This window comes from Triplophysa rosa, linkage group LG4 (genome assembly GCF_024868665.1).
Source record: "Triplophysa rosa linkage group LG4, Trosa_1v2, whole genome shotgun sequence".
NCBI lineage: Eukaryota > Metazoa > Chordata > Actinopteri > Cypriniformes > Nemacheilidae > Triplophysa > Triplophysa rosa.
This window is the reverse complement of record NC_079893.1, coordinates 6,143,078-6,166,572: the sequence shown is the minus strand read 5'-3', so window position 1 is coordinate 6,166,572 and position 23,495 is coordinate 6,143,078. Positions and strand designations below refer to the sequence as shown.

The 23,495-nt window shown below is 35.7% G+C and overlaps 3 protein-coding genes across 3 annotated transcripts; 2 read left to right on the top strand and 1 right to left on the bottom strand.

Moving 5' to 3' along the window:
• Positions 1-4,236: 4,236 nt before the first annotated feature.
• On the bottom strand, positions 4,237-11,015 carry mpc2a (mitochondrial pyruvate carrier 2a). Its single transcript, XM_057331506.1, has 5 exons — positions 10,760-11,015; positions 9,808-9,848; positions 9,446-9,530; positions 8,618-8,729; positions 4,237-5,542 (listed from the first exon to the last, which is right to left on the bottom strand). The coding sequence occupies exons 1-5, from the start codon at positions 10,800-10,802 to the stop codon at positions 5,500-5,502; spliced, it is 324 nt and encodes a 107-aa protein (XP_057187489.1). The 5' UTR covers positions 10,803-11,015; the 3' UTR covers positions 4,237-5,499.
• A 3,149-nt stretch (positions 11,016-14,164) lies between these two features.
• On the top strand, positions 14,165-18,127 carry LOC130552989 (OX-2 membrane glycoprotein-like). Its single transcript, XM_057331707.1, has 5 exons — positions 14,165-15,013; positions 15,118-15,456; positions 16,593-16,901; positions 17,003-17,095; positions 17,343-18,127. The coding sequence occupies exons 1-5, from the start codon at positions 14,974-14,976 to the stop codon at positions 17,378-17,380; spliced, it is 819 nt and encodes a 272-aa protein (XP_057187690.1). The 5' UTR covers positions 14,165-14,973; the 3' UTR covers positions 17,381-18,127.
• A 1,626-nt stretch (positions 18,128-19,753) lies between these two features.
• LOC130553387 (OX-2 membrane glycoprotein-like) lies at positions 19,754-23,087 on the top strand. The gene is made up of 5 exons (XM_057332324.1): positions 19,754-20,442; positions 20,578-20,916; positions 21,396-21,698; positions 21,816-21,923; positions 22,024-23,087. Exons 1-5 carry the CDS (start codon positions 20,397-20,399, stop codon positions 22,101-22,103), a joined length of 876 nt encoding a protein of 291 aa, XP_057188307.1. The 5' UTR covers positions 19,754-20,396; the 3' UTR covers positions 22,104-23,087.
• The last annotated feature ends 408 nt before the right edge of the window (positions 23,088-23,495 follow it).

Genomic DNA, 23,495 nt, shown 5'->3' with positions numbered 1-23,495 from the left:
TATATACACATGTATGTGTGTGAATTTATATATACATCCCACATACATATTATTATATAAACACAAACATTTATTGTGGAATCGATTAATCGTGATTTATATACAGTATATTTTTACATATATATATTAAAATATTCCTATATTTTTTACATATATACACGTCATAGTGTCAATGGTATACTAGCACATTATTCTATGAATTATATTATATTATCATTAAGACAATATCATTATTCACATATATTAATATGATTATTGTCAATTCCAGTATATTGTGACACCCCTAATATAAATACATTTGAAATTCCAACCTTTTTTCGAAATGAAGGAAGGTAATCATTATAGAACTGTCACCGTTAGAAACTTAAAACATTGACTATTTTAAGGTTTAGGTTTATAAAGATGTATATCTTAGGGTTTAACACGGACATACGACATACATAACATGACCTTTGTATAGTCCACCCACCCAGAGCTGTTTTCATGACAGATTCTTTGATAGAAAGGTTTGTGGTGTACAGAAAAGGTTTGTATATACCGTAAAGCTGACTCGAGCAGTATTAGCATGTGTTTAAGCAACATCATTTTTCCTGCATGATTTTAAACATAATGGAACATCCGTTGCCTCAAGGACACCACAACACATTGGACCCCTACCAGATACTGTAGCTTTGCAGGACATTTGTTTCCATATTTACTGTTGCAGCCTGCCGGATCTTAAGCTCCGTTATTGACTGAAACGGCCCTCTTCTGAGAATATCTACTACGTGTGTGGATACTTGGAAAGCTTATGGAAAAATAACATTTATATACGTAGACATAATGTGACATTGTATCAGTGGCGATCGGTGCCTCCTCTTCAGGGGAAGCAGGAATTCAAACTACGTGTTCAGAGCTTCACGTGAACCTATGTGGATCACGCATCATGTCAAAATACGTATTTTGAAATGACACGCCACACACATGACGGGCTATATACATGTTTTGCCGAGCTTCGCATTACTGCTTCCCTGGAAGAGGAGTCACGGATCGCCACTGCATTGTATGCATTTTTTCCCAAATAGTCTGTTCACATTAGACAGTTTGATTTGCCTGTAGTGGAGTGGAGTCAGAATTTTCACAACTAGTTTTGTTATGTTGAATTAGCAGTAATGTGCTCAAATATCTGATTTAAATCTTGTGTTTCATCATTATGAATGACTCTGCATCGCATACAATTTGTTCTACGCCAAGCCTGCACCAATAATGGGATAATAGCGGTTGTCTTGAGTGTTTATATATGTTCTAGTTGAGTGACCTCACTAACCGGCCGTGTGTGCATAAGGTCACCTTGTGCTTAGGGTTTCCTGATCTGAGGCGTTCCGCTCACTCTCGCCATCTGCTGGTTGTTCCTTGTTACTGCTAGTGGCCAGTATCCAGTCAAAACCTCTATAAATTATGAAGTTGCTTGTAAATTACGCAACATTAAGCAATATAGTGGCAAAACAATTGTTGATGTTATTTTTATAAAATACCACAAGAACAAGATGTATTAAACAGTCACATTAATAACCAGAATAGCCAGAGAAAAAAGTTTCAATGCTTTATATTCAGTGCATTTGATTTTAATTTGTTTAAATTGATTTATGTATTGTGTGACGCCATTTTTAAAAATGTGAAAAAGTGTGGTTTGCAAAGAGCCCATTTTTAATGTGTGCTTTATTTCTCGTTTTTTATTCTGTCAAACGTGTGGTCAACCTCCTACATTTACGTCACAGTCAGAGAGCCGCGTTTTGATTGGCTATCAAGGGTACGTTCGTCGTGGCCAAATTATTTATTTATTTTTCTATTAACACGGTGATGACATATTTTAAAAATTACAATATTAAAAACGAATCATTTGAGTAGAGCATACAAACAAGAACAGTGATCCAGACCCAGATTTCTGGAATAGGTTGGGGATGGGTGGCCTGCGCCATAGGTTGCCTACTGCTAACTTACGTACTATAATTTTGTGTGCTTCTCCACGATTTCCATTACAAGTACGATTATGAACCATCAGTCATACAATTAAATCAATTACAAAATTCCCACCCACCAGATAACACCGCAATATAACCCATCACATTACCGACTCACAGAGAATAATTTCCGTTAAATCAACTTTTAACTATTACATACATTTTCTGTATTCGTGTCTATATGTTCTTTCACTGAGCAACGAGGCAGCATGATGGCAACCAACTCACCTTCATGAGCCTCAGTGGAATCAGTTTGAGAGCGCCCTCCAGTGGAATCACTGTATATTTTGCAGGATCATCTAAGCCTAAAGCAAGTGTGCACGCATAAAAATGTAACACGCGCAAATTAGTTTTATTTTAACATCGCAGGTTTTCGTGAAAAGATGTGAGGGGCGTTCAATCACCACGAGAAAACAGACCTGTTTTCCTCTTAACGACAACTGCAAGCTTACTTAAACCCACAAAGGGCTGGTATTAAGGGTGTCGTTGAGAAAAGCCTTTGCACAAAACCCCCGTCTTTCCTAGCGTGTAGGTGAAGCTCTTTCAAGAGATTTTGCAGCCAATTTGCATGAGTCATAAACATAATCCCAAAATAATGAGGTTCACATAAACTCCTGTCCCCGGTGATACGAACAAGCCTGAAGCTAATTTATTCACATCAAGCATTACATTTGTTTCTCATTCGCACGTCATGTTTACATTTGGAAGCAAAGGTGATCATGTATCTTCGCCTACTACAAGGCCTCTCTTTTGCCGGCAGATCTATTTCTTCTCGTCCTTCACGTCTCTTGTCCTTCACGCTGCATTAATCGTGTCTGCATGGTCCTCAGTGAATAGACCTCTTTTTTTCTTTCTGTCTCAGGCACCCTCCAAAGACACACACACAGGCACGCGCACACACGTTCACAGGTTCGGGACATCATGGAAAAAATTCACAGGGAAAACTGGGTGGGAGACAAGCAGGTCTGCCGTATGGTGGAGGCACCACCTCGGCTTTATGACAACAGCTTGCGAAGCTATTTTTGGATCACATCAATTGACCTGTGACTTTAAGAACGCACGCGGTATAGACATAATCATGTGCTTTTAATAAGCTGAGAGGAAGCTTGAATTGCTTTTAACAGTGCATTTTAACAGAGAGAGAGAGAGAGAGAGAGAGAGAGAGAGAGAGAAATAAATGGAACGGAGATATAGTGCCAGTGTCAGATGTCACCGAGATGAATTGGAACTGCCACTGCAGCAATTTAAGGCTTGACCTTGAAAGCACGAGATGGTGTGCAATTCACGTTACCAAGGCAACAATAAACAAAAGTTAAGTGCGGTTAATGTGTACCTGTTTGGCCACTTAGGGATAGTGCTCAGGAAACACATACTTATAAAATATGCACAATAAATACACAGACAATGAAATACACATAATAAAAACACTTCGAACACAGTTGTTCTGTGAATGGCAGTGGTATAGGTTTCATGTTAGTTTGAATAGTGATTACAGAATGAGATTTTGAGCAATGAGTTCTAAAATTTCTATCTGCGTAGGTAATTAAAAAATAGCAAAAATAAAAAAAGATTTAAATTCCATATTTTTACTTGCTGTAATTGAAAACCGTTTATTATTAATTTACTGTTTTTAATACTTTTGGCTATTCATTTAATTTACATTATCCATCTATTCTCTCAATTGATATGAGGTCACAACTGCATACTTAAAGTGATAGTTCACCCCAAAATGAAAGTTCTGTCATCATTTACTCACCCTCTTGACATTTCAAACCTGTATGACTTTCTTTCTTCTGCAGAACACAAAAGAAGATATTTTGAAAACCGTTGGTAAAAGAAAACCGTTGGTCCCCATTGACTTGAATTGGTTTTGTGTCCATACAATAAACGTCAATTGGGGACCAGTGGTTGTGGTCATTCTTCAAAATATCTTCTTTTGTGTTCTGGAGAAGAAACAAAGTCATACAAGTTTGAAATGACAAGAAGGTGAGCAAATGATGACAGAATTTTCATTCGGGGTGTTTAGTTTCCTGTTGACAGCAGAGATGTGTAAAGGGTTGTGATCTTTCCAGATATCAAAATGCTATAAAGATCTGTCCAATGAATTGATTTCTAATGAATTCTACTTTCCAGTAAGTGAGATTTATGTGCCATCATGTCTCAGTGTGTTCAAAGTTCATTGATTTTTCTTGGAGGGATTCACTTAAATGTAAAAGTGAAAGTCAGACGTAATGTTTGCTTTTTTATTTATGCACACAACTGCTTACTATATGTGTAAACACAATACAACATGAACAGGTTTCACCTTTTAAACATTCGACAGCACTCAACACAAAAACAAGACCTTCTTTGTTCTTTTAAGCTTAGTTATCAAACCAACAACTTTTTAAAAATTGTATCATTATCTAGCATACAGAAATCTTAGAATCAGCAAATCCAGTCAAATAAAATGGCTTTTGACAATCAAATTTAACACTACAGTAGAACAGTGTTTAGCATCCCTCGGTTAAAAAAAGCTTCTGCTAAATCAACACAGGTAAACCGAAGTAAAGATTTGATGGGATACTTTGAAATATTAGTGAAAGTCTCTGAAAGTTACTTCTACAAGTAACACAAGTAAGCAGTCAGACATAAAATTCCAGCTCTTTGCTGTTTACATCCAACAAGTGTGTGGGCCACAGAAGTGAAGCGTGACGTACATGGTTTAGGACAGACGAATGATTCATCACCTTGACTCAGACCAGTTTAGTGTCAGAATGTGGAATATACCGACATCAGGTTTAAAGGGAATTATGGGCTCTAATTTAGAATGAGGGCACACAAGCGAGCATGTGTTTGTCATGCACCTTTGATTCCTCATATAGAAGTGGAGAGTGTGTGGAAGTGGGAAGCACCAAATGACCCTTAAGGTTCTATGTAAACTCAGTGTGTAGGCTGCTGTGGAGATAGGAACTTAAAATAGAACGTTTTTGCATTTAAAACTTCTTTTATTAATCCAAGTTTACTTTAATTTCATTAACCATTCCTTGATACAGAGCTGTTGCAATATTGCAACCATTATGTGCAATAGAGTTCTTTAAAACTGACTGAGAAATCAATAATAATGATGAATCAAAAAAGCTTACAGTACAAACAACACACATATGATCGAAGTTTTAAAAGGACCATCATAAAACTTAAATAATTTAATTTTATGTGGGAACATCTGGAATATTATTTAAGGAAAGTAATTCATTTCAAAATTTGCCCCCCCCCTTGACTTTCCATAGTAGGGATAAAAATGACTGTGGAAAGTCGATGGGGGGAGTTTTGAAGTGAACTACTCCTTTAACTTCACACATAGAAAAGGTCTGATTTGTTCATTGGAAAAAGTAATTTGTGCAAAATGCTCCTTAATGGCTTTTACAGTAACAGAAAAAGACAAAGCAAGGCACATTCTTCATCAGTACTCAGCCACACACTGAAGAAAGTCTCCGCTCTGATCGCAGGCAGCTGCACTTTAAGACTGCTGTACTTCCTCTCCTTTCAGCTGCTGGTTGTACCTACACACCCACAAATACAACGTGTGTCACTTGACTTTTAAATGCATAATTGTTCAGCTACAACATTGCAGGAGCTGAAGAAAGACAAAAGCCAGCTGGAAACTCAAGCCTTATCCCACTGCTCTCTCTCTCTGGTTTCTATTACTCTCCATTCACTATTATGTCTACTTGACCAATATGTCCACAATTGTACTATTAAGAACCCCTTAACCTTTCCCATAAAGCTTTCTCATAAAACTCTGATAATGGAATTATAAAACACTTACCACGGTCATTGACTGCATGTATGTATTGGGCCATAGATAATTTAGTCAACTGTGGAAGCTATATCTTTTTATGTGCATAAATGAAATATTTCAGACACCACTGGCCATGTAACACGTAAGGCTATGTTTACATTAGGGCTGGGCGATGCGTTACTTTTTTTTATCGATAATCGACTTTAAAATCATCCCGATATCCAATTATATCGGGTGTGTTTGACTTCATGCAATGTTGCGCAGATGATCAATCTGCGGATACGGACCGGGAGGGAATTCGTTCAGGACTAGGGTTGCACGGTGTACCGGTGCTACGGTAGCATAAAAATACCCGCGATACCTCTCTATTTTTGAAACGGTAGTATCGTAGTACCGTAGTTATTAGTTAATGTTGCATATGCGCATTGATATTTATTTGAACACTTACATCTGCCTTTTTGCGGTGTTTGTCTCCAAAATGAACATGTGTTTTGAATGTCTGGGACGAGTTAATGATTCAAATTGGCAATTTGAACGAGTTGGTTAAATGATTCACTAACTCAGTGGAAAATTGACGCCACCTACTGGCCGTTTTAGTTCTGCATTTAGAGTAAGCCTAATATTTCCCTTAACAAAGGCTGCTGTATCAATTAAATTTGTCCAACATTTGAATTAGTTCCTACGTGAAAAATGATCTAGTGTACTTAAGTATTTACTACAGTAAACTACTAAAACTCATAGGTACTAGTGTTTTTGAGTCTTATCATAGTAAATATTTAAGTATACTACAGTATTTGTAGTATTTACAAATGACTAAATGTAAATGTATTTGCTACAATTTATCCAATTACTACAGTTAATACAACAACATATTCTAGTGCAAAGTATAATACAGTTTACTATAGTAAATACAAAATGTTTAATCTAAATCTGTGTTTTTTGTATAGATTTGAATGATATGGCACAGCATCGTGATTCGTGATACTACTTGGTATCGAAATACTTCAGCTGGTATAGTATCGTAAGACATGTTTATGGTACCCTGACAACCCTATTCAAGGCCCGACAAGTGCCAAACAAAAACGCACCCGTGCACACCCACACACACACACACACACACACACACGCACGCACAGGTGCACCACACGCACAAGCCACTGTTGCAGTGACTTCTTTCATCAGGTAAAGTGCGTAGATAAACCATAAAGATTTTATGCAGTAGAAAAATGTTGCAGATCTCCTGAAATTTCATCCTACCTGTCAGATTATCTTACCAGGCACGCGCACATCAATGTTACGTCATTTTTATAAAACATTCTATAAAATCATCATACCTGTATATTTTATACTGCTACGGGAATATGAAAGTGTATTTTCGTTGTTAATTCATTCTACATATCATTTAATACCTATAGTACAATTTGATTGTGTGTTGCGCCGTAAATGAATCCTACATGTTTATTTTAAGATGGTAGCCTATCTGACAGGGTATTTTGCATTGTTAAATCATTCTACCTGTTTATTTTGTCGATGTGGTTTAGATTATATTAAATTTTGCCCTGCGGTAGAAAAATCTGACCGGGTAGGACAATTCGAATACCGGTACAGACCCGCGAGCGTGAGGTTTTGCTTTGCCGACGCACCTCGTCTTTCTCTTGGTCAATCTGTGCAGCAACTGGCAGAAAACAGCAGCACTTTCAACTGACCGAACAAAACAACGTTTCCAAAATTCTGTCACTGTTACTGACTGCCTGGGCATATGAACATTAACGTTCACGCTAAGGCCTACATTGCATGATAAAGTTATAACGCATATTTTCCATTATTATCGATTATCGTCTGGTATCTGTCTGTTGTAATCGACATCGGGATATTTGCGAGACATCGGCGATATACGATAACATTGTCACATCGCCCAGGCCTAGTTTACATTTGACTTCTTTTCTGAAGCGATTAACGTATGTTTAACATTATAATCCTATGGAGTAAACCGTGTTTTCAAAAAAGTCCTGAGTGCTTTTTTAAATGCCAGCGCCGGCGTCTTTTTCTGCAGCTCAGAGAGTCTTTTGAAGCTGAAAAAACTAGCCCAACGTCAAGCACCTTTTTCACAGCTAGCCAATAACAAGTGAGTAGCGAGACCTGTCGTTCCCAAAACAACATGCGAGAAAGGTGATTGGCGAGCAGGAGCAAGCTCGAACAAATAAAATGGCAGCTGAAACACTGTTTGGAGCATAGTTTTGTATACAAGTTAATTTTCACTTTCAATAATGTTTGATTGCATTTCTAGCGGAAATTAGCATTGCAGTTTTTAAATATGTGATTAGTTGTTGCAAAGATGCTCTCTGTTTGTAATTCAAATAGAATTCCGTTACGCTGCCAATGAAGCCTTTCTCTCTGAGCTGCCTTCGTGCACAAATGCTGCCTCTCAACAATGCCAAACTGCTATTTGTAACCACAACGCTTTTATTTTACTAAAAAAGCGCCATTGTTAACTTTTTCTTGTTAAAAAAGTTAAAAAAATATAGCCTAATATTGTAAAAAAAATCATTTAAAAATAGAAATGGCTAAAGATATTTATACCCGTGCGTGTAATAAGACAAACATCTGATTTAAAAAAAATTCACTGGGACTTTAAATTCACAAAAGATTTTAAACATGGCATGTAAATTCTATTTATGTCAATGAATAAAATCATTAGGCGATTTTAGATGCGATTATATGCGATTGTTAAGCCAAACCGTTGAAAATGCTTGTATCCTATGTGTATTAATTGACAGTAAACAAAACTGACCCTAGAGCAGAATTCTTAAATCTTTTATCAGTTGCCATGACTAACCTCCATATTCTGAAGAGCTGGATGCTGCCACATATCCCTAGAAAGAAGTTAACAGCAAACAGAGCCCAGATTTTAGGGATGATGACCAAGCAGTACCTTGACCAAATAAATCCTAGAAGAGAACAAGAAAGAGATGCAATTCACAAACTGTAGTGTACCCTGATTGAGGAACTGTTTTAAAGAAAATGTCCAACCCAAAAGTTAACGACATGATGCTAGAGGACTGTTAAGCGTTTGCATGGCGTTCTGAGTGATAAGGCTAGGTATACATTTTATTTTTGTATGCCCACTTAACTGAAAAGGTTAAAGTATACAAACTTTGTTGAGATGTGTCCACTTAGAGCAAGATCAGACCTGAATCAAATTTTGATTTTAAGAGAAAAACTGTCAAAGAGAGAGAGAGAGAGAGAGAGAGAGAGAGAGAGACTGTTTCTACTTAATGTTGAATGGGGTCTACTGCTCAGTTATTTAATTTCCTGGATTCATGTCCCTGCCTGGAATTCTATTTTCAGCTGCATTAATCTCAGGTTACTATGAGGCTTTAGTTTAGATACTCTGATCTAGAGCAGGGGTTTTCAAACTTTATGATGCCAAGGATCCCCAAAAAAGATGAACCTAAGGGACCCCCTTTCTGAATATGCTTCTATCATTTTTATGTATAAAGAAACATTTGAAATTCGTCAGATAAATTGTAAATGTGATATTATAAAGAAAACATATTGTTTCTAAATTAAAACAATTGGCTACATTTGTTGGATTCAAATTCAATTCAAATGTACTGTATATGTACTTCAGCAAGCTCTCTGTCACTGCACTTTAAACCTGTACCTGTGGCTGTAATGACGCAGGACTGGGACAAGCTGAGCTTTTCTGCTGGCCGGGTCATATCAGAGAATCCAGCCACGACTAAACCCTGCAAAAATGAAAGAAGGAGAGCAAACAAGACTGAGCCCAAGGCCTTGATCAGCAGGTCCACTGATTAGAAGATTGCAGCATTACAACACTATATGCAAAAGATGCACTGCAAATTTGCAATATCAGTAGCTCATAGTACTAGTTTCAGTACTTTTATTACATTCTGTAAGATTAGGCAAGACAAAACATACAAGGCCAAGACAATGTACAAGCCTAAATAAAATTAGTTGATTAATATAATGCTAAAAAATGTGAAGAGTAGAAGCAAGACTCACCCATTTGAAAACAGGTGCCCAGAAGAAAACGGTCTTCGGCCCTAAAAAGGAGAGAGAGAATTTGTGAGAAATGATGTACAGTACATGTTTAGGCCTAAGAACATTAGGAATTGACTTCATAAGTCATTGCATTATTTCCATGCAATGGACAGAATTGGAAATATTGAAACACACACACACCACCAAGACCAATTTTCCCCCAAACTTTGCACAAAATAGTCAAAGGGCTTGTGCACAGATCAGATCCACCCACCTAAATATGCATGTAATGATAAACTATCATCATAACTCTGTAAGAGTAGGCTACACGCCAAGCAATGACATATTCAAGATGTGTACATCTTAAACAAAAATGTGCATCAATAGCACATAGGCCTACTGTAGGAATGAATGTCTTTATCGACATCTTAGGACAGAAGCAAAATGGAAAACGGTAGAAAGGATCTAGTTCATAGTTCATAATACTCCAGGCAGTGTTATGTATAGGCATCATTTAATGCATAAATTTAACTGCACAGATAAATCCATAGTCATGTAGGATGTTAGTAGTTTCCTCAGAACCAACAACACAATTTTTAAGCAACAGGGTTCCAAGGTCAGTCAGTAATGCATGAAGCAATTTCCATTCAAGCTTATACAGGTGAAGCAGAGTAACCACGTGCATTCAACAATGTTACACGATATTTATTGTTTAATAACTTAAAAGATTAAACATCTTGTGCTAAAGTATACAAGCTAGCTTTCTTTAAAATAAATTCCAACTTTTTTAATTTTATGTTTTATAATAAAATGGCGTTCGTTTATTTTGAACTCATGGCAAGTGTCCGATAGTCACTGCAATCTACAAACATAATACAAAATAAAAGTGCGACAATGCATATTAACCTAATTCCAAATGATAATGATTTAATATACGCAGTTTAATTTCTTCAGACATGTGCAGAGTCTTTACCAGCAGGGTGACTGTAGAGAGGTCTTAATTTTGGCGGTAGCATTAACTCGATCCGGTCCAGGGTTCGGTGATACGTGGCTCTCAAACCTCCGGAATAAAAACGACATGATCACAGTTGTAAATAAAGCCTGCTGCGACTCATGGTCCTCCGTATCGTGCACGCTTCACAGCAATGAATGCGGTCGATGTTCAGTAATGTGGTGCACACACCTCTCCACCCTCCGTCTGATTGCAGAACAGCAGAACCATACGTCACAGCAGTCAAAAGGCAGCAGCGCCATGGCATCAGTCTCATGGAAGTGGGCGGAGCAAACGTTATCAAACTACTAAGTGTTGTGGAGCGTTTCAAAATTGTAAGCTATTCATGTTAAGTCAGTATTTAATTAAAAGGTTTTAATTGAAAAGATGTATATATATAAATATGTATATATATGTATAGGCTACATATAGATATTTATGTGCATGTGTGCGCGTGTAATGAAATGAATGAAATATACTTTATTGTCCTTAGTAAGGACATTTGCGGTGGACTTCAATAGCTAAAACGTTGTGTTTTGACTCCGACCTGATACAATAATACATAAGAAAGATACGCACAATAGATATACACATGATAAGACATACTCATAAAAATAGATGGTCCATGTTCAGCAGTCTGATTGATGATGGCACAAAGGAGCTCTTAAATCTTTTTAGTTTGTAACGAGATGTTATAAATCTTCTAGAGGGTAAGAGTTCATAACATAACAAGACTGAAGTAGGTGAGACGCGTCATTTAAAATCACTTTGGCCTCGTTCAATGTACATATCTCGTACAGAGCTTGAATATAGGGTATTCATTCAGTCCAATAATCTTTGTAGCAGTTCGAACAAATATACAGTATCTTTGATTTGGATTTTACAGAGAGATTACTGTACCAAGTGGACAAGCTGTACCTATAACACTTTCTAATACAGACTGATAAAAGAGAAACATGATTTTCCTGTCTACTCCACACATCCGTAATCTTCTGAGAAATTGCAGTCTCTGATAAAGTCTCTGGTAAATGTATCCTATTGGTAACAGCTAAAAAGTAAATTTTATAATTTTTTTGTTGTGTGTCTTAAAAGATAAACAGTATAAATTAAGTGCAACGCTAAAACAACAACAACAACAAAACACAATTTTGAGCAATAGAACATTTTTGTTTATTTTTTTACTTAACAATCACTTGAGTATTAACCAATTTTTCATAGTACATACATAATACCTTGTGCTACACTACACATCATAAACTAATATTACAAAATCAAACAAAAGTTATAGCACAGAAGGCACACAATTAACAATAATAATCAAAATTAAACCTAACTAAATTAGAATAAGAGATAAATAAAATAAATAGAAATTCTTAAAACATGCAAATAATCCTGAGAGGCATGTTTTATCTAGAAGCTCATTAAGAAAAATGTCCTTATCACCCTTAAATTCAAAGCGAGTCATTCGTTTCTGCCTGTGAAAGCTGCAGAAGGGCTTTTTTATGGTCTTCCTCATTCAGCGTCAGATAATCCAACAACAATCGAAGACAATTTTTTACCGTGCACCCTTTCTCCGCTGTTACATTACTTTACTTCTCACTACTTTCGATCTGAGACTGTGACTCCGCCCACTTCCGGCATGAGACTGCCGCCATGGCGCTGCTGTCATAGCGCTGCTGCGACGTATGGTTCTGCTGTTCTGCAATCGGTCACTATTGCCACCCTCCGCTACGACCTATCAAAATGTCTTCACTGAAAACGAAAACCTTTAAATGTGAATGTGTTGAGGAAGACCGGTTGAGGATAAATAAATGCATGAATCATTTACTGAATATCTCAACCTGTGCTTACATTGAAATGGATGTGTTACTTGGTTAAAACTGTGCGGAGTGAATGTGATCTATTAATAGATGACAGCGTAGTGGAATATTAAAACGCCTGAATTTCAAAGATGTACTGACAGCATTGATCCACCAGGTGTCACTGTCTATCAGTCCTTTAGGACAGTCTTTAAAAAAAGACTGGGCTTAGGTCAAAATAAAACATTTAGAAATGTGAATGATAACATTGGATCAAATTATTGTTTGATTACGTATACAGTTTAGGGTGAGAATATTTCATATTCAAATTGACATGATTAATGTAACAATTGCATTACATTTTGCTCATTTTAAAATGATCATTAGTGTTAATGTTCACAGTTTCATGTAACAGTGTATTCTGTACACAAAAAGTCCAGTATACTGTATTACAACAATACAGTTTATCTGATCCTGCCTTAAAATGAAAAAAAGTTTGTGCAAGTTGAAGGGAGCATAGGATGTATGTATGTAAATATTCTATCAACATCTAGGCTGCCGAAAACCCCATTTTGCGTGTTTTTCACATGTGATCAAATGTTTTTTCATACATGTGATATACTTGTGGCGTTTCTGTAAGGGAAACACAAAAACATGCATCTGCATGTGAGATCTGCCTGAATTTTTTGTTTGGAGGAACTTCTTTGTTTTCGTGTAAAACGTAGGTATTTTCTGTTGTATTCCCTTGGGTGGAGTGTCCCTTTGAAATAAACTGTTACGTCATTTGTTGGCACTAAAGCAAACATTTTTCTAAACAAAACAACTGGCTAGTAATCCTGGATGCTGATAAAAACCTTTACATGAATGTACATTTAAAAATAGCACATATATTAGAATGATAGGTAGATCTTTTTATACCTATACATAGATAGATAATACATAGGTGTATAATTTTAAAGGTTATAAAATATAGCATTTTGAAGTACAGTTTGAAGTAGGAAATAATTTCAGATCCTTATAGGCCAATATACACTAACCCACTGCATGAGAAGCAGAGAAACTGATGAGATCACTGAGTAAAATGCCAAATGCCACAAATGTATTCTGTAAAGGGGGAACAGTTTTTTGTCATGTTTGGTTTCTACCAACACATTACAAGAATCTACTATTTATCTGACCATGATTTATCAGGGTACAGAGACTTCTTCTAATCTCATGGGAACCAGTCAAATGTAATCTTCCAGTCTGACATCACAACTTCATTTCTGACATTTATCTGAAGTCACATCAGACTAAGAAAGCCAAAATGCAACAAAGTAATCACACACATCCACATGTCATAACCTTTGCAGGTTTACGCAGCCTTTCAGAAAAGGAACTTAAGGATGGCGAAACAATTTTAAATAAAAATAGAGCTTGTTATTAAGTTTATTATTAACAATTGCTTTATCCATCCGTTTAACTGGATTTTTCACAACAGCGCTGAATATGCCTAATGTTTTCATCGTCAATAAAACAAGCACCTCCCACCAAAAATGCCCCGGTCTTTTATTTTGAAACATGGGGATGTTTCGTCATGTGACAAACATCTACAGGAACATTTTGGAAAATTCTGGACGCGTTAGAACACGTTTAGTTTATTCATTGAGCATTATATTAGAAGAGAAGAAAAATACTGTTGTTTTACCTGATTTTGCTCTACGTATTGTCACAATAATTACGTTTTAGACTACATGTCGTTCTTCGTTATAAACCTTGAAGCTGAGATAATGACGTGAAACTCTCGGGTAACGTTAACGTTACTTAAAAACTCCTGACAGACAGTGAACCGTAAGGTATTAACCATTATTCCTCTATTTATTATTTTAAGCCACTTGTGACGTAGTTCTTTCAATGTTGGCTAAACTTTCCACGCTTGTTACACACAATTATTGGTTTCCATTGTAATGTAAAATTCCAGTAGATGTAAAAAATGTGACGTTACTGATGCTCACTTTGCATTTGTGAAAAGATTTTGATCTTTTTTATTTGCGTTCAATAAGCTGTTTATTTACTTAAGTTTCCAGTTGTGTTTACTCGTAAATAATAAAAGCAGAAGTCGCAAGTTTCACTGGAAAGCCCTCGATATACCAGAATTGTAACATTGAGACTTTACGTAAATGATGATGCATGCTGTAGCAAACAGGCATCGTTGATTATGTCAGCTTGCTAAATGGGTATTTGATTGATTGATAGTTTATAGATTGTGGGTCCCAGGGTCTGTATATTCGGATGTACAGTTGATTCATAGAATTCCCCTGCGATTCGTGGGTATCATGTGGATGTGGAGATCCCCATAATGTTTTCCCACTCGTTATATAAGTATGCTCATAGATAGAAAACCATACAAAGTGAAACATGTTGCGTCTTATGATTATTTTCATCTTGCTCAGAAGGGGTCGGTAACTAACTATAACTCATAAACCATTATTGTCGACCTGTTTTTGCTCAAACTGGATGGAGAAGGGGGAGATTATAACGACATTGCTTTTTCTTTCACAGTTTGTCTTTCAGATATAATATTAAATGGAGAAACGAATGTTTTGTTCGGTCACAACGCCTCACTCTCTTGCGCCCTCTCGAACCCGTCCGGAGTCAAACAGGTGTCCTGGGAGCGATTGCGCGCCGGTGATGATGCTGAAACTCTGGCTACGTTCAGCGAGCGCTACAAGGATTATGTGCACCAAGAATATGTCGGAAAAGTCACTATCACGGCGTCATTAAAATCTTCGTCTATTGTGATCAAAAACGTAACATTTGAAGATGAGGCCTGCTACATGTGTTCCTTCAAAGTGTATCCATCGGGACCAAAACGGAAAACATTTTGCCTCACTGTTAAAGGTAGGCTGAACATTTGCATGGACTGAGAGAGACAGTAAAAATGCTTAAAAATATATATTTACACTTACTCCATAGTCACAGTGGAACCCCACTGCTTAGTGACAACATACTAGTGAATGCTATATTTACTACAGTTAATCTATTTACAATAGTTAACGCTAGAATATTTTGGCAAAGTCTATACAACATCTACATCAGACTATGGCTTTTCTGATCAATTTAACAATTCATAAAACAGCAAAAACAGACAGGGTAACATATTAAACCATCCATTATTTTGGATAAGATGAATAAACAAACTGTATAATAATAAATAGTTTGAAAGCTTGCCCCACTCTGAAAATAATGAAAAAATACACTTGTCCTGAGAACACAGTTGAACCTTTCTATTAAAATCTACTTTTATTATTTATTTATGCCAGTTTGATTTCATTGCACTTGTTTACCTCAGACCTGTTACAAAATAAGATTAGGTTACAATTATGAGTGAAATACACAAATCAGTATTATTAAACTAGTTGTCTGAAATCAACAGTTCACCCCTGCGCTAAATAATAATGTGACAACTTGCCTCAATCTTCTCTATAATGGTGGGTGCCCTAACATGTACAGTATACTGTATGTTGCGTGATAAGCGATAGCTGAACATGGAGATCTTTTATTAAAATGCATTCATTACAAATGATAATGCTGACAAAAGATGCTCTAGTTGCAGCTGGCACTTTCATTTCATGTTTGAGCCACATTCGATACTGAAGAATTCTTTCCCAGAAATGAAAGAGGGAATGTGTCAGCACTTGTGTCAGAACAGCTGGCATTGCAAAGTTGAATCTTTTAACAGCATACAAGTTGAAAAATGTATACACTGTTAATTGTTTTAATGAACTCGGTTTTAAAGCAAACAGATGATATTTAGTGACTCTTTAATACAGAATAAAATCTAAAAAAATGTATTAAAAAAGATTACCTGTAAGTGTTTCTTCAAATGCAATTCAAGGTTCCTTGAATCCGTTAACCTATAAATTACATTTACAATGTACAGTATATACCATGAATTTAGTGCACTGGTGTGTATGCGTAAAGGCTGGCTTTTAAAAGATTGAATATTTATGTTATATGCTGTTGGTGTTTTTCAGGTATATCAGAAATAACAGCATCAGTAAATTCATCCAGTTCGGATTCAGATGTTACAGTCTCATGTTCAGCCACCGGTAAACCCACACCGATACTCCAATGGAAATCCACAGAGAAAGACCAGAACTTCTCCGCATCGAAAATTTTAACAAAGCTCAACAGTGATGGGTCAAACACCACTACAAGTGTCCTGAAACTTCCACTGTCACAGTTTCATGGGAAACATGTGGAATGTGTGGCGACGAGTGACGACGTTGAGGAAAGGTCCCAGGTCTCTTTGCTTGATGAAGATCGAAATAAAAATGAAGAAGGTAAATATTTAACATAGATATATATACATGGACATTTTTACTTTAACCTGTTTCGACCTGATCAGATATTTTATTAACTGTTTGTTTTGTTTGTTTTACAGAGAAGAGTGTAACATTAAGATATTATACCATTACTATTTCACTCCTGCTTATCGTCAGTATTGTTGTAATCTTCCTTTACGTCAGATTAAAGGGTAAGCAACAATGATTTACATTTACATTTATGCATTTGGCAGACGCTTTTATCCGAAGCGACTGCATTGTACTGTACATTTGTTTCTGATTATGTGCAATCCCCTGGGATCGAACACCCATGACCTTGGCGTTGCTAGTGCCATGCTCTAACCACTGAGCCACAGGAAAGCGTATGATGACATTTTACATTCAAACCCAGATTTCTGTAATGTAATGTTAACAGTGTTATTTTGTTTATTTTTCCAGATAATGCGGAGTGTACACGATTTGCTTCTACAGCATGATCTAAAACATTTCAGACTGCACAGCTGTCACTTTAAAATTTGCAAATCTTTTAGCTGTTCCTGTTGTCTATGAAAAAGTCACTTGATGTTTACATTTCTGAATAAGCTATGTAACTTTAATATTGTGTTATAGACCGTAAATATCTTTTTATATATTTATAAATATATGTTATTATTGTTTTAATAATAACTACAATATTACAGTAAACTAATAATGTAAGGTATATACTGTCATATAATGGTATAATACATTTGAAAAGTTTATGCACTGCTTCACTTTCTGTTCCAAATCACTTGGTTTGCATGATACTGGCCCCCAGGGATCCACAAATCTTGATTTTCCACAAGACAAATATCAAAAGACAAAAATGTATTGCACTAATTGTTTTATCCATTGAAAAGTCCCTATGTAAAAGGTGGTTAGAGCTAGCTCTAGTGATCTGAACTGAATAGGCAAGTTGTTTCAGAGGTGATGTTACATTTTGATGTTACATGAATAAAATATTTGTAAAATAACCTGCGGTGATGAGTCATTTACAGTAAAACTATGACTGCGTACTAAACAGTCATTATGTCAACTAATGTTTATTGCTTTCCACTTATTACTATTGCTGTGAATTGTGATATTATCTTTTAACTACAGCAGGCTGTTGTAACACTGGATTTTCTTATGTACGTATTAGAATTTTGATGTTTGCTTACAATAAAGTTAAAATGTGAACATGAACCTAAGTTACCTCTTCTTATTATATTTTATTAGTCTGTTCAAAGTGTTTTTTAACTCTTCTAGCCAGAGAGCATTCTACTATGTCACATATAACATTGACTAGTGATAGCCTGTTTTTATTTCAAATACTGAAACAGAAAGTGTTCCCAAAAGAAAGTCCCCAAATGAACCAACATTCTCTGAGATGCATGCTATTAGTATCTTCTATTTTGGGTAACATATATTGGTCAAATATAAACGTGAAGTAATTATTTAATGTTTTTGCTTTTTGGCAAACAGACTCATATTTGGTTGGTCTTTCAAAATCATAAATGTTCATGTTCAAATATGGTGCTTTTTTCCATAAAAATTCATCACACTCAAAACAACTACAGAATGCATAAAATAAACTTTGTGGAGTTATGTCACTTTATGGTTAAAAGTCAAACAGTGCGGCATTAGTTCACCTAAAAATGGTCTCCATTGAATTTCCATGGAATAAAACAGACCATGGTTAAGTCAATGGGGCCCATTTGTGGGTGAAATATTCCTTTAACTTTTTTATGATTCCCATAAAGCGAACAGTGAAAGAAAAAATAAATATTACAGAAATTTCTATCAAAGGAAAACAAGCTGATCCACTTTCTTATTTTTGATATTAGTGGCATTGTTTGGAATACTTTTTAAGCACTCCAATAACACTGTATTAATCCGTTTTTTCTTTATTTTTACATTCAATTAGTACTGTAAACTAGGACCTATGTTTTCTAATCATTTTCTTTGCAGACGCTACTTTCTATACAGTTTTGTTAACCTTTCATAGCATTGAAACTCAGTGTTGGGCTAGCTACAAAATGTAGTGAGCTAAGCTAAATGTTACTCTTAAATGAAGCTTCACTACACTCTACCACCCTGGGAAATATTCAGAAATTTTGAAAGTGATTTCCACAGGCAGTTTTTTTCTTCATAAGGGTATTTTTAGTAACGTTAGTGCATTGTCTTTTATATCATGTAGACAGTAAAATATTATCAACAAACACTGCAGAGGTTGCATCTGTGATGACTTATTAATGCTGCTCAAATATACCATAACTGTTTATAAAACAATTTTATAATCTGTAATTTCAGTAACAAGGGCGTTTTCAGTTCTGACACTTACATGATGTTCGCTTGAACGATTCCCTCTTATACAACAAAATCTCGGGTTAAAATTGTGGTTTTAATTCATGGGTTCTTTAAAGCCAGAAATATTTTCTATTTTAACTTTTGATATGCTTCCCCATTTCAGTGAATCATCAGGTAAAAAAAACTTAATGGTGTCATATTAAATTTACGGTATGTTCACAATTCACACCAGGGGTGACTCAGTGATATATCAGAGTGTGAGGATGGTAAATACAGTATGTGTCAATGCTTGGATGACTAATGTCTGATTGAAACACCCTGATGCTTGAGAATCCTAACATCCTTCCACACAGCATCATCCAAAGGTGCAAATTGGATGCCATTGTGACATTATTTAATTGGAAAAATTGAAACTTTCCCTGGGTTTAAATTTTACCAGCATCTTAAAAATTGTAATGACCTCATTTCCAGTATTGCCTATGAACTTTTATATTATAGATCTTAATTTACCTATACATGCTGTAAATTAACCACACAATATATTTGCACCATAAAGTCCCCATGAGACACCAGAAATGTCATTTGGTGGAGGAATACTATTTCATCTATTGCTTGTTTCACTAGTTCTCTTCCCAAATCTGGGAAATATTTCTGTTCCTGGACGTCAGTAATGATTCATGTAAAAGTTATGAGTCGTTTTACCTTAAGTGATACACTGATGCGAATGCTGGTTGTTTCAATCTATGGTCGAGAAAGATATGGACACCGCTAACAGGTTCATTCATTGTTCAAAATGTCTTTGATGTTCATTTCAGTGTGTGAACCATCCCTTTAAATTGAACCCATCGGGTATATGTCCATATTTGACCCAACCATGAGTTAAAACAATCCAGCAAAAATTAGCTGTTGCTTTTCTAACGGGGATTTGGTAAAGGTAAAGATTCAGTGACACCGCAACATGTGGAGGTGAACGTTTTAAAGAATTATATTAAAAATACATAGTTAAAAAAATACTTCCTAGAGAGGTGTAAAGTAGGCTATAATTCCACGTCAAACGAGGGAAAACACATGGGAACCTCTTACCAGTAAGAGGAAACCACGAGTTTTATCGGAAATGTTTTCTTTCACTTTTGGCATACAGTGTATATATACACACCGTCTGACGAACGATGGCAAACATTCGACATGCTGCAGCTGCACCTCTTGATCATTTTAAGCTTCGTAAGTGGAGGTAATAAAAACTTTAATTTACTAAAAAATAATAATGCAGGCGACTTCCGTTTATAGCCCAAGGCAGATTTCTGTCCGGGAAGACATAGAGAAGCGTTTGTAATATCACCCAATAACTTGCTTTTTTATTTCACAGCTTATCTTTCGGTTATTATTGCACGAGGAGACACATCTGTAGAGTTCGGTGGGGATACATCACTTTCCTGCGCCCTCTCGAACCCGTCCGGAGTCAAACAGGTGTCCTGGGAGCGAGTGCGCGCCGGTGATGATGCTGAAACTCTGGCTACGTTCAGCGAGCGCTACAAGGATTATGTGCACCAAGAATATGTCGGAAAAGTCACTATCACGGCGTCATTTAATTCTTCGTCTATTGTGATCAAAAACGTAACATTTGAGGACGAGGCCTGCTACATTTGTTCCTTCAAATTGTATCCATCAGGACCTAAACGGGAAACATTGTGCCTCACCGTTAAAGGTAAGTTAGTACGTCACTCACATCAATTTCTTACGATAAATGTAGTGTGACGACACCACGGTTCCTTTTATATACCATATATAAGGAAACCGAAGAGGACATAAACTTCTGTTGTTGCGTAACGTATTTTATGTTCATGAGCTGATGACGTTCTTATGACCCTGCTGCTCTGAACCTTTATTTAACATATTTAACAAGATTTTACCTATTTTAAGATCATTACGAATCATTTGAATTATTTATCATATAAATGTGTACAATTTCTTTCATACATTTTAGTATGATCTGCGTTCATGCCAGTGGTATAAAAAGGGCTTCAATATAGGCTTTTTTCTAATAATTTTGCTCTTTGTGATTTACATCTTACAAATTCATATGAAATGCCACCATGTGAAATAGTAAATTCCCATGATAATATGGTGGGGTTGACCATATGTCTGTCTTAGCACCTTAATGTTAAAACACTTTTTTATTTTCAGGTATATCGGAAATTACAGCATCAGTCAACCCTGCATCTGGTTCTGATTCAGATGTAACAGTCTCATGTTTAGCCAAGGGGAAACCCACACCGATACTCCAGTGGAAATCCACAGAGAAAGACCAAACCCTCCATCTCTCTGGGTCAAATAACATAATGATCAACAGTGACGGTTCAAACACTACTACAAGTTACCTCAAACTACCAATATCACAGTTTCATGGGAAAAGTGTTGAATGTGTGGCGCAGAGTGACAATGTGGAGAAAAGCTACCAGATCTCCTTGTCTGGAAAAAATGATGAAGGTAAATATTTAACATGGACTCGATCATCCATTGTGAAATTGGAAGGTGCCTGAACAGGACCTTTCTTTAGATGTCCCAATATACTTTTTTTCACTTCCATTTTCATTTTTCTTACAGTGACCAATAATACATCAAGGCGCTATATCACTACAGTTTTGGTCCTCGTTTTCATGCTTATTATAATTTTTGTAATTACTCTCATCTGTCTTTACAAGAGACTACATGGTAAGCAGCAAATACCATTTCACTTGAAGTTAACAGTTTAATTAGTTAATAAAAGTGAAATGTTTATAAATAACAGCAAACCATCTATTTTTTTTTCAAGGAACCACTTTAAGGAAGATATCTCTTTCTGTGGATTCACTTCAGAAACCAGTTGTAATAGAATGTTGCTTGGAATGTTAACTCATACCTCAAAATATGCATTTGCAGTCATTTATTTTTTTGCTATTTATAGTAAATAACTGTGTTATTTTATCATTTTATTATCTTGAAGTATTTTATTATTATATTGATTTATTTATTTAAAGTCTCATTTTCATTACTTTGTTTATCTGAATGAAGCACTTTTTACACTATTTTAATATGTTGGATCATGACTCAAAAACACCATGCTCACATTGCACTTGCACTTTAAGATCCTTAAGTTTTATTATATGTCTCATTCCTTTTAGCTTTTACTATTTATTTATTGTTTACAACACTATTTCACTTTTATAAAACACACACAAACTATCCATTTGTCTTGTTGTGTTACTGTGTTTTTCCCCATCCCGATGCCATGTCTCCTATAGTGAGCAATGAATGTGTTGTTTTGTTTCTGAATAGAAATTATTTGCTTGTAACATATTTTGAACATGTTTAGCAATTGATACATTACGTATCCATAAAATCAGCATGGTCAATTCAAACAGGGCAGCAAGCTGATAGCTTCGAATCTCTTAGATGCTGCATGTAGTATGTTTTGTCAAGAGACACATAAAAACCATTCACATTTGAAGTTATTGTTGTGCTATTATAGTTGAATGTATTACACTGATGTACATGTTTTCAGGGCAAAGTATTGAGAGCTAAATATAAGAAATGTTTATGGTTCCTTGAACAATCATGAAAAACATTCCATAAAAATAAAGATCTGTAAAGCTTATTTGAATGTTGTGCTCTTTAAAATACCATAAACAAAGGACATTGCTAAGTATACAAACAGAAAAAGCCTTGAAATACAGTAGTAATGTGTAAAAGTGAAAGATGTGGTTTATTTCTTCAGGTAATTCTTACATCCGGTCAGATCAGTGATTAATGCTATTAATATCTGTATCATGTCTACTGTTTATGCCTAAATGCAAGAAGAATGCATGACATTGTGTCTAGGTTATTTTTGTATTTTGTTGGAATGTGTCATTAAAAAAAATAAAGAATTACAATAACAATGAGTAAGATGTCAAAACAAATGACATTGTGACATGTTTTCTCCAGGAAATTCTTATGTCCGGTCAGATCAGTGATTAATGCTATTAATATCTTTATTATGTCTACCGTTTGTTGCCTAAATGCAAGAAGAATGCATGACATTGTGTCTAGTCTAATGACTAACATATTTTGTTGAAATGTGTCATAAAAAATTAAGAATTACAGTAACAAGGAGAAAGATGTCAAAACAAAAGTGAAATATAAGAGTACAGTATAAACGGACACAAAATGAAACTAATGTGACGCATGATCGGGCGAATGGTCGAAACGGGTTGTCCAGATTCTCTTAATGAATAATGGGTGTTTTTTGGCCGTAACGTGCAGTAA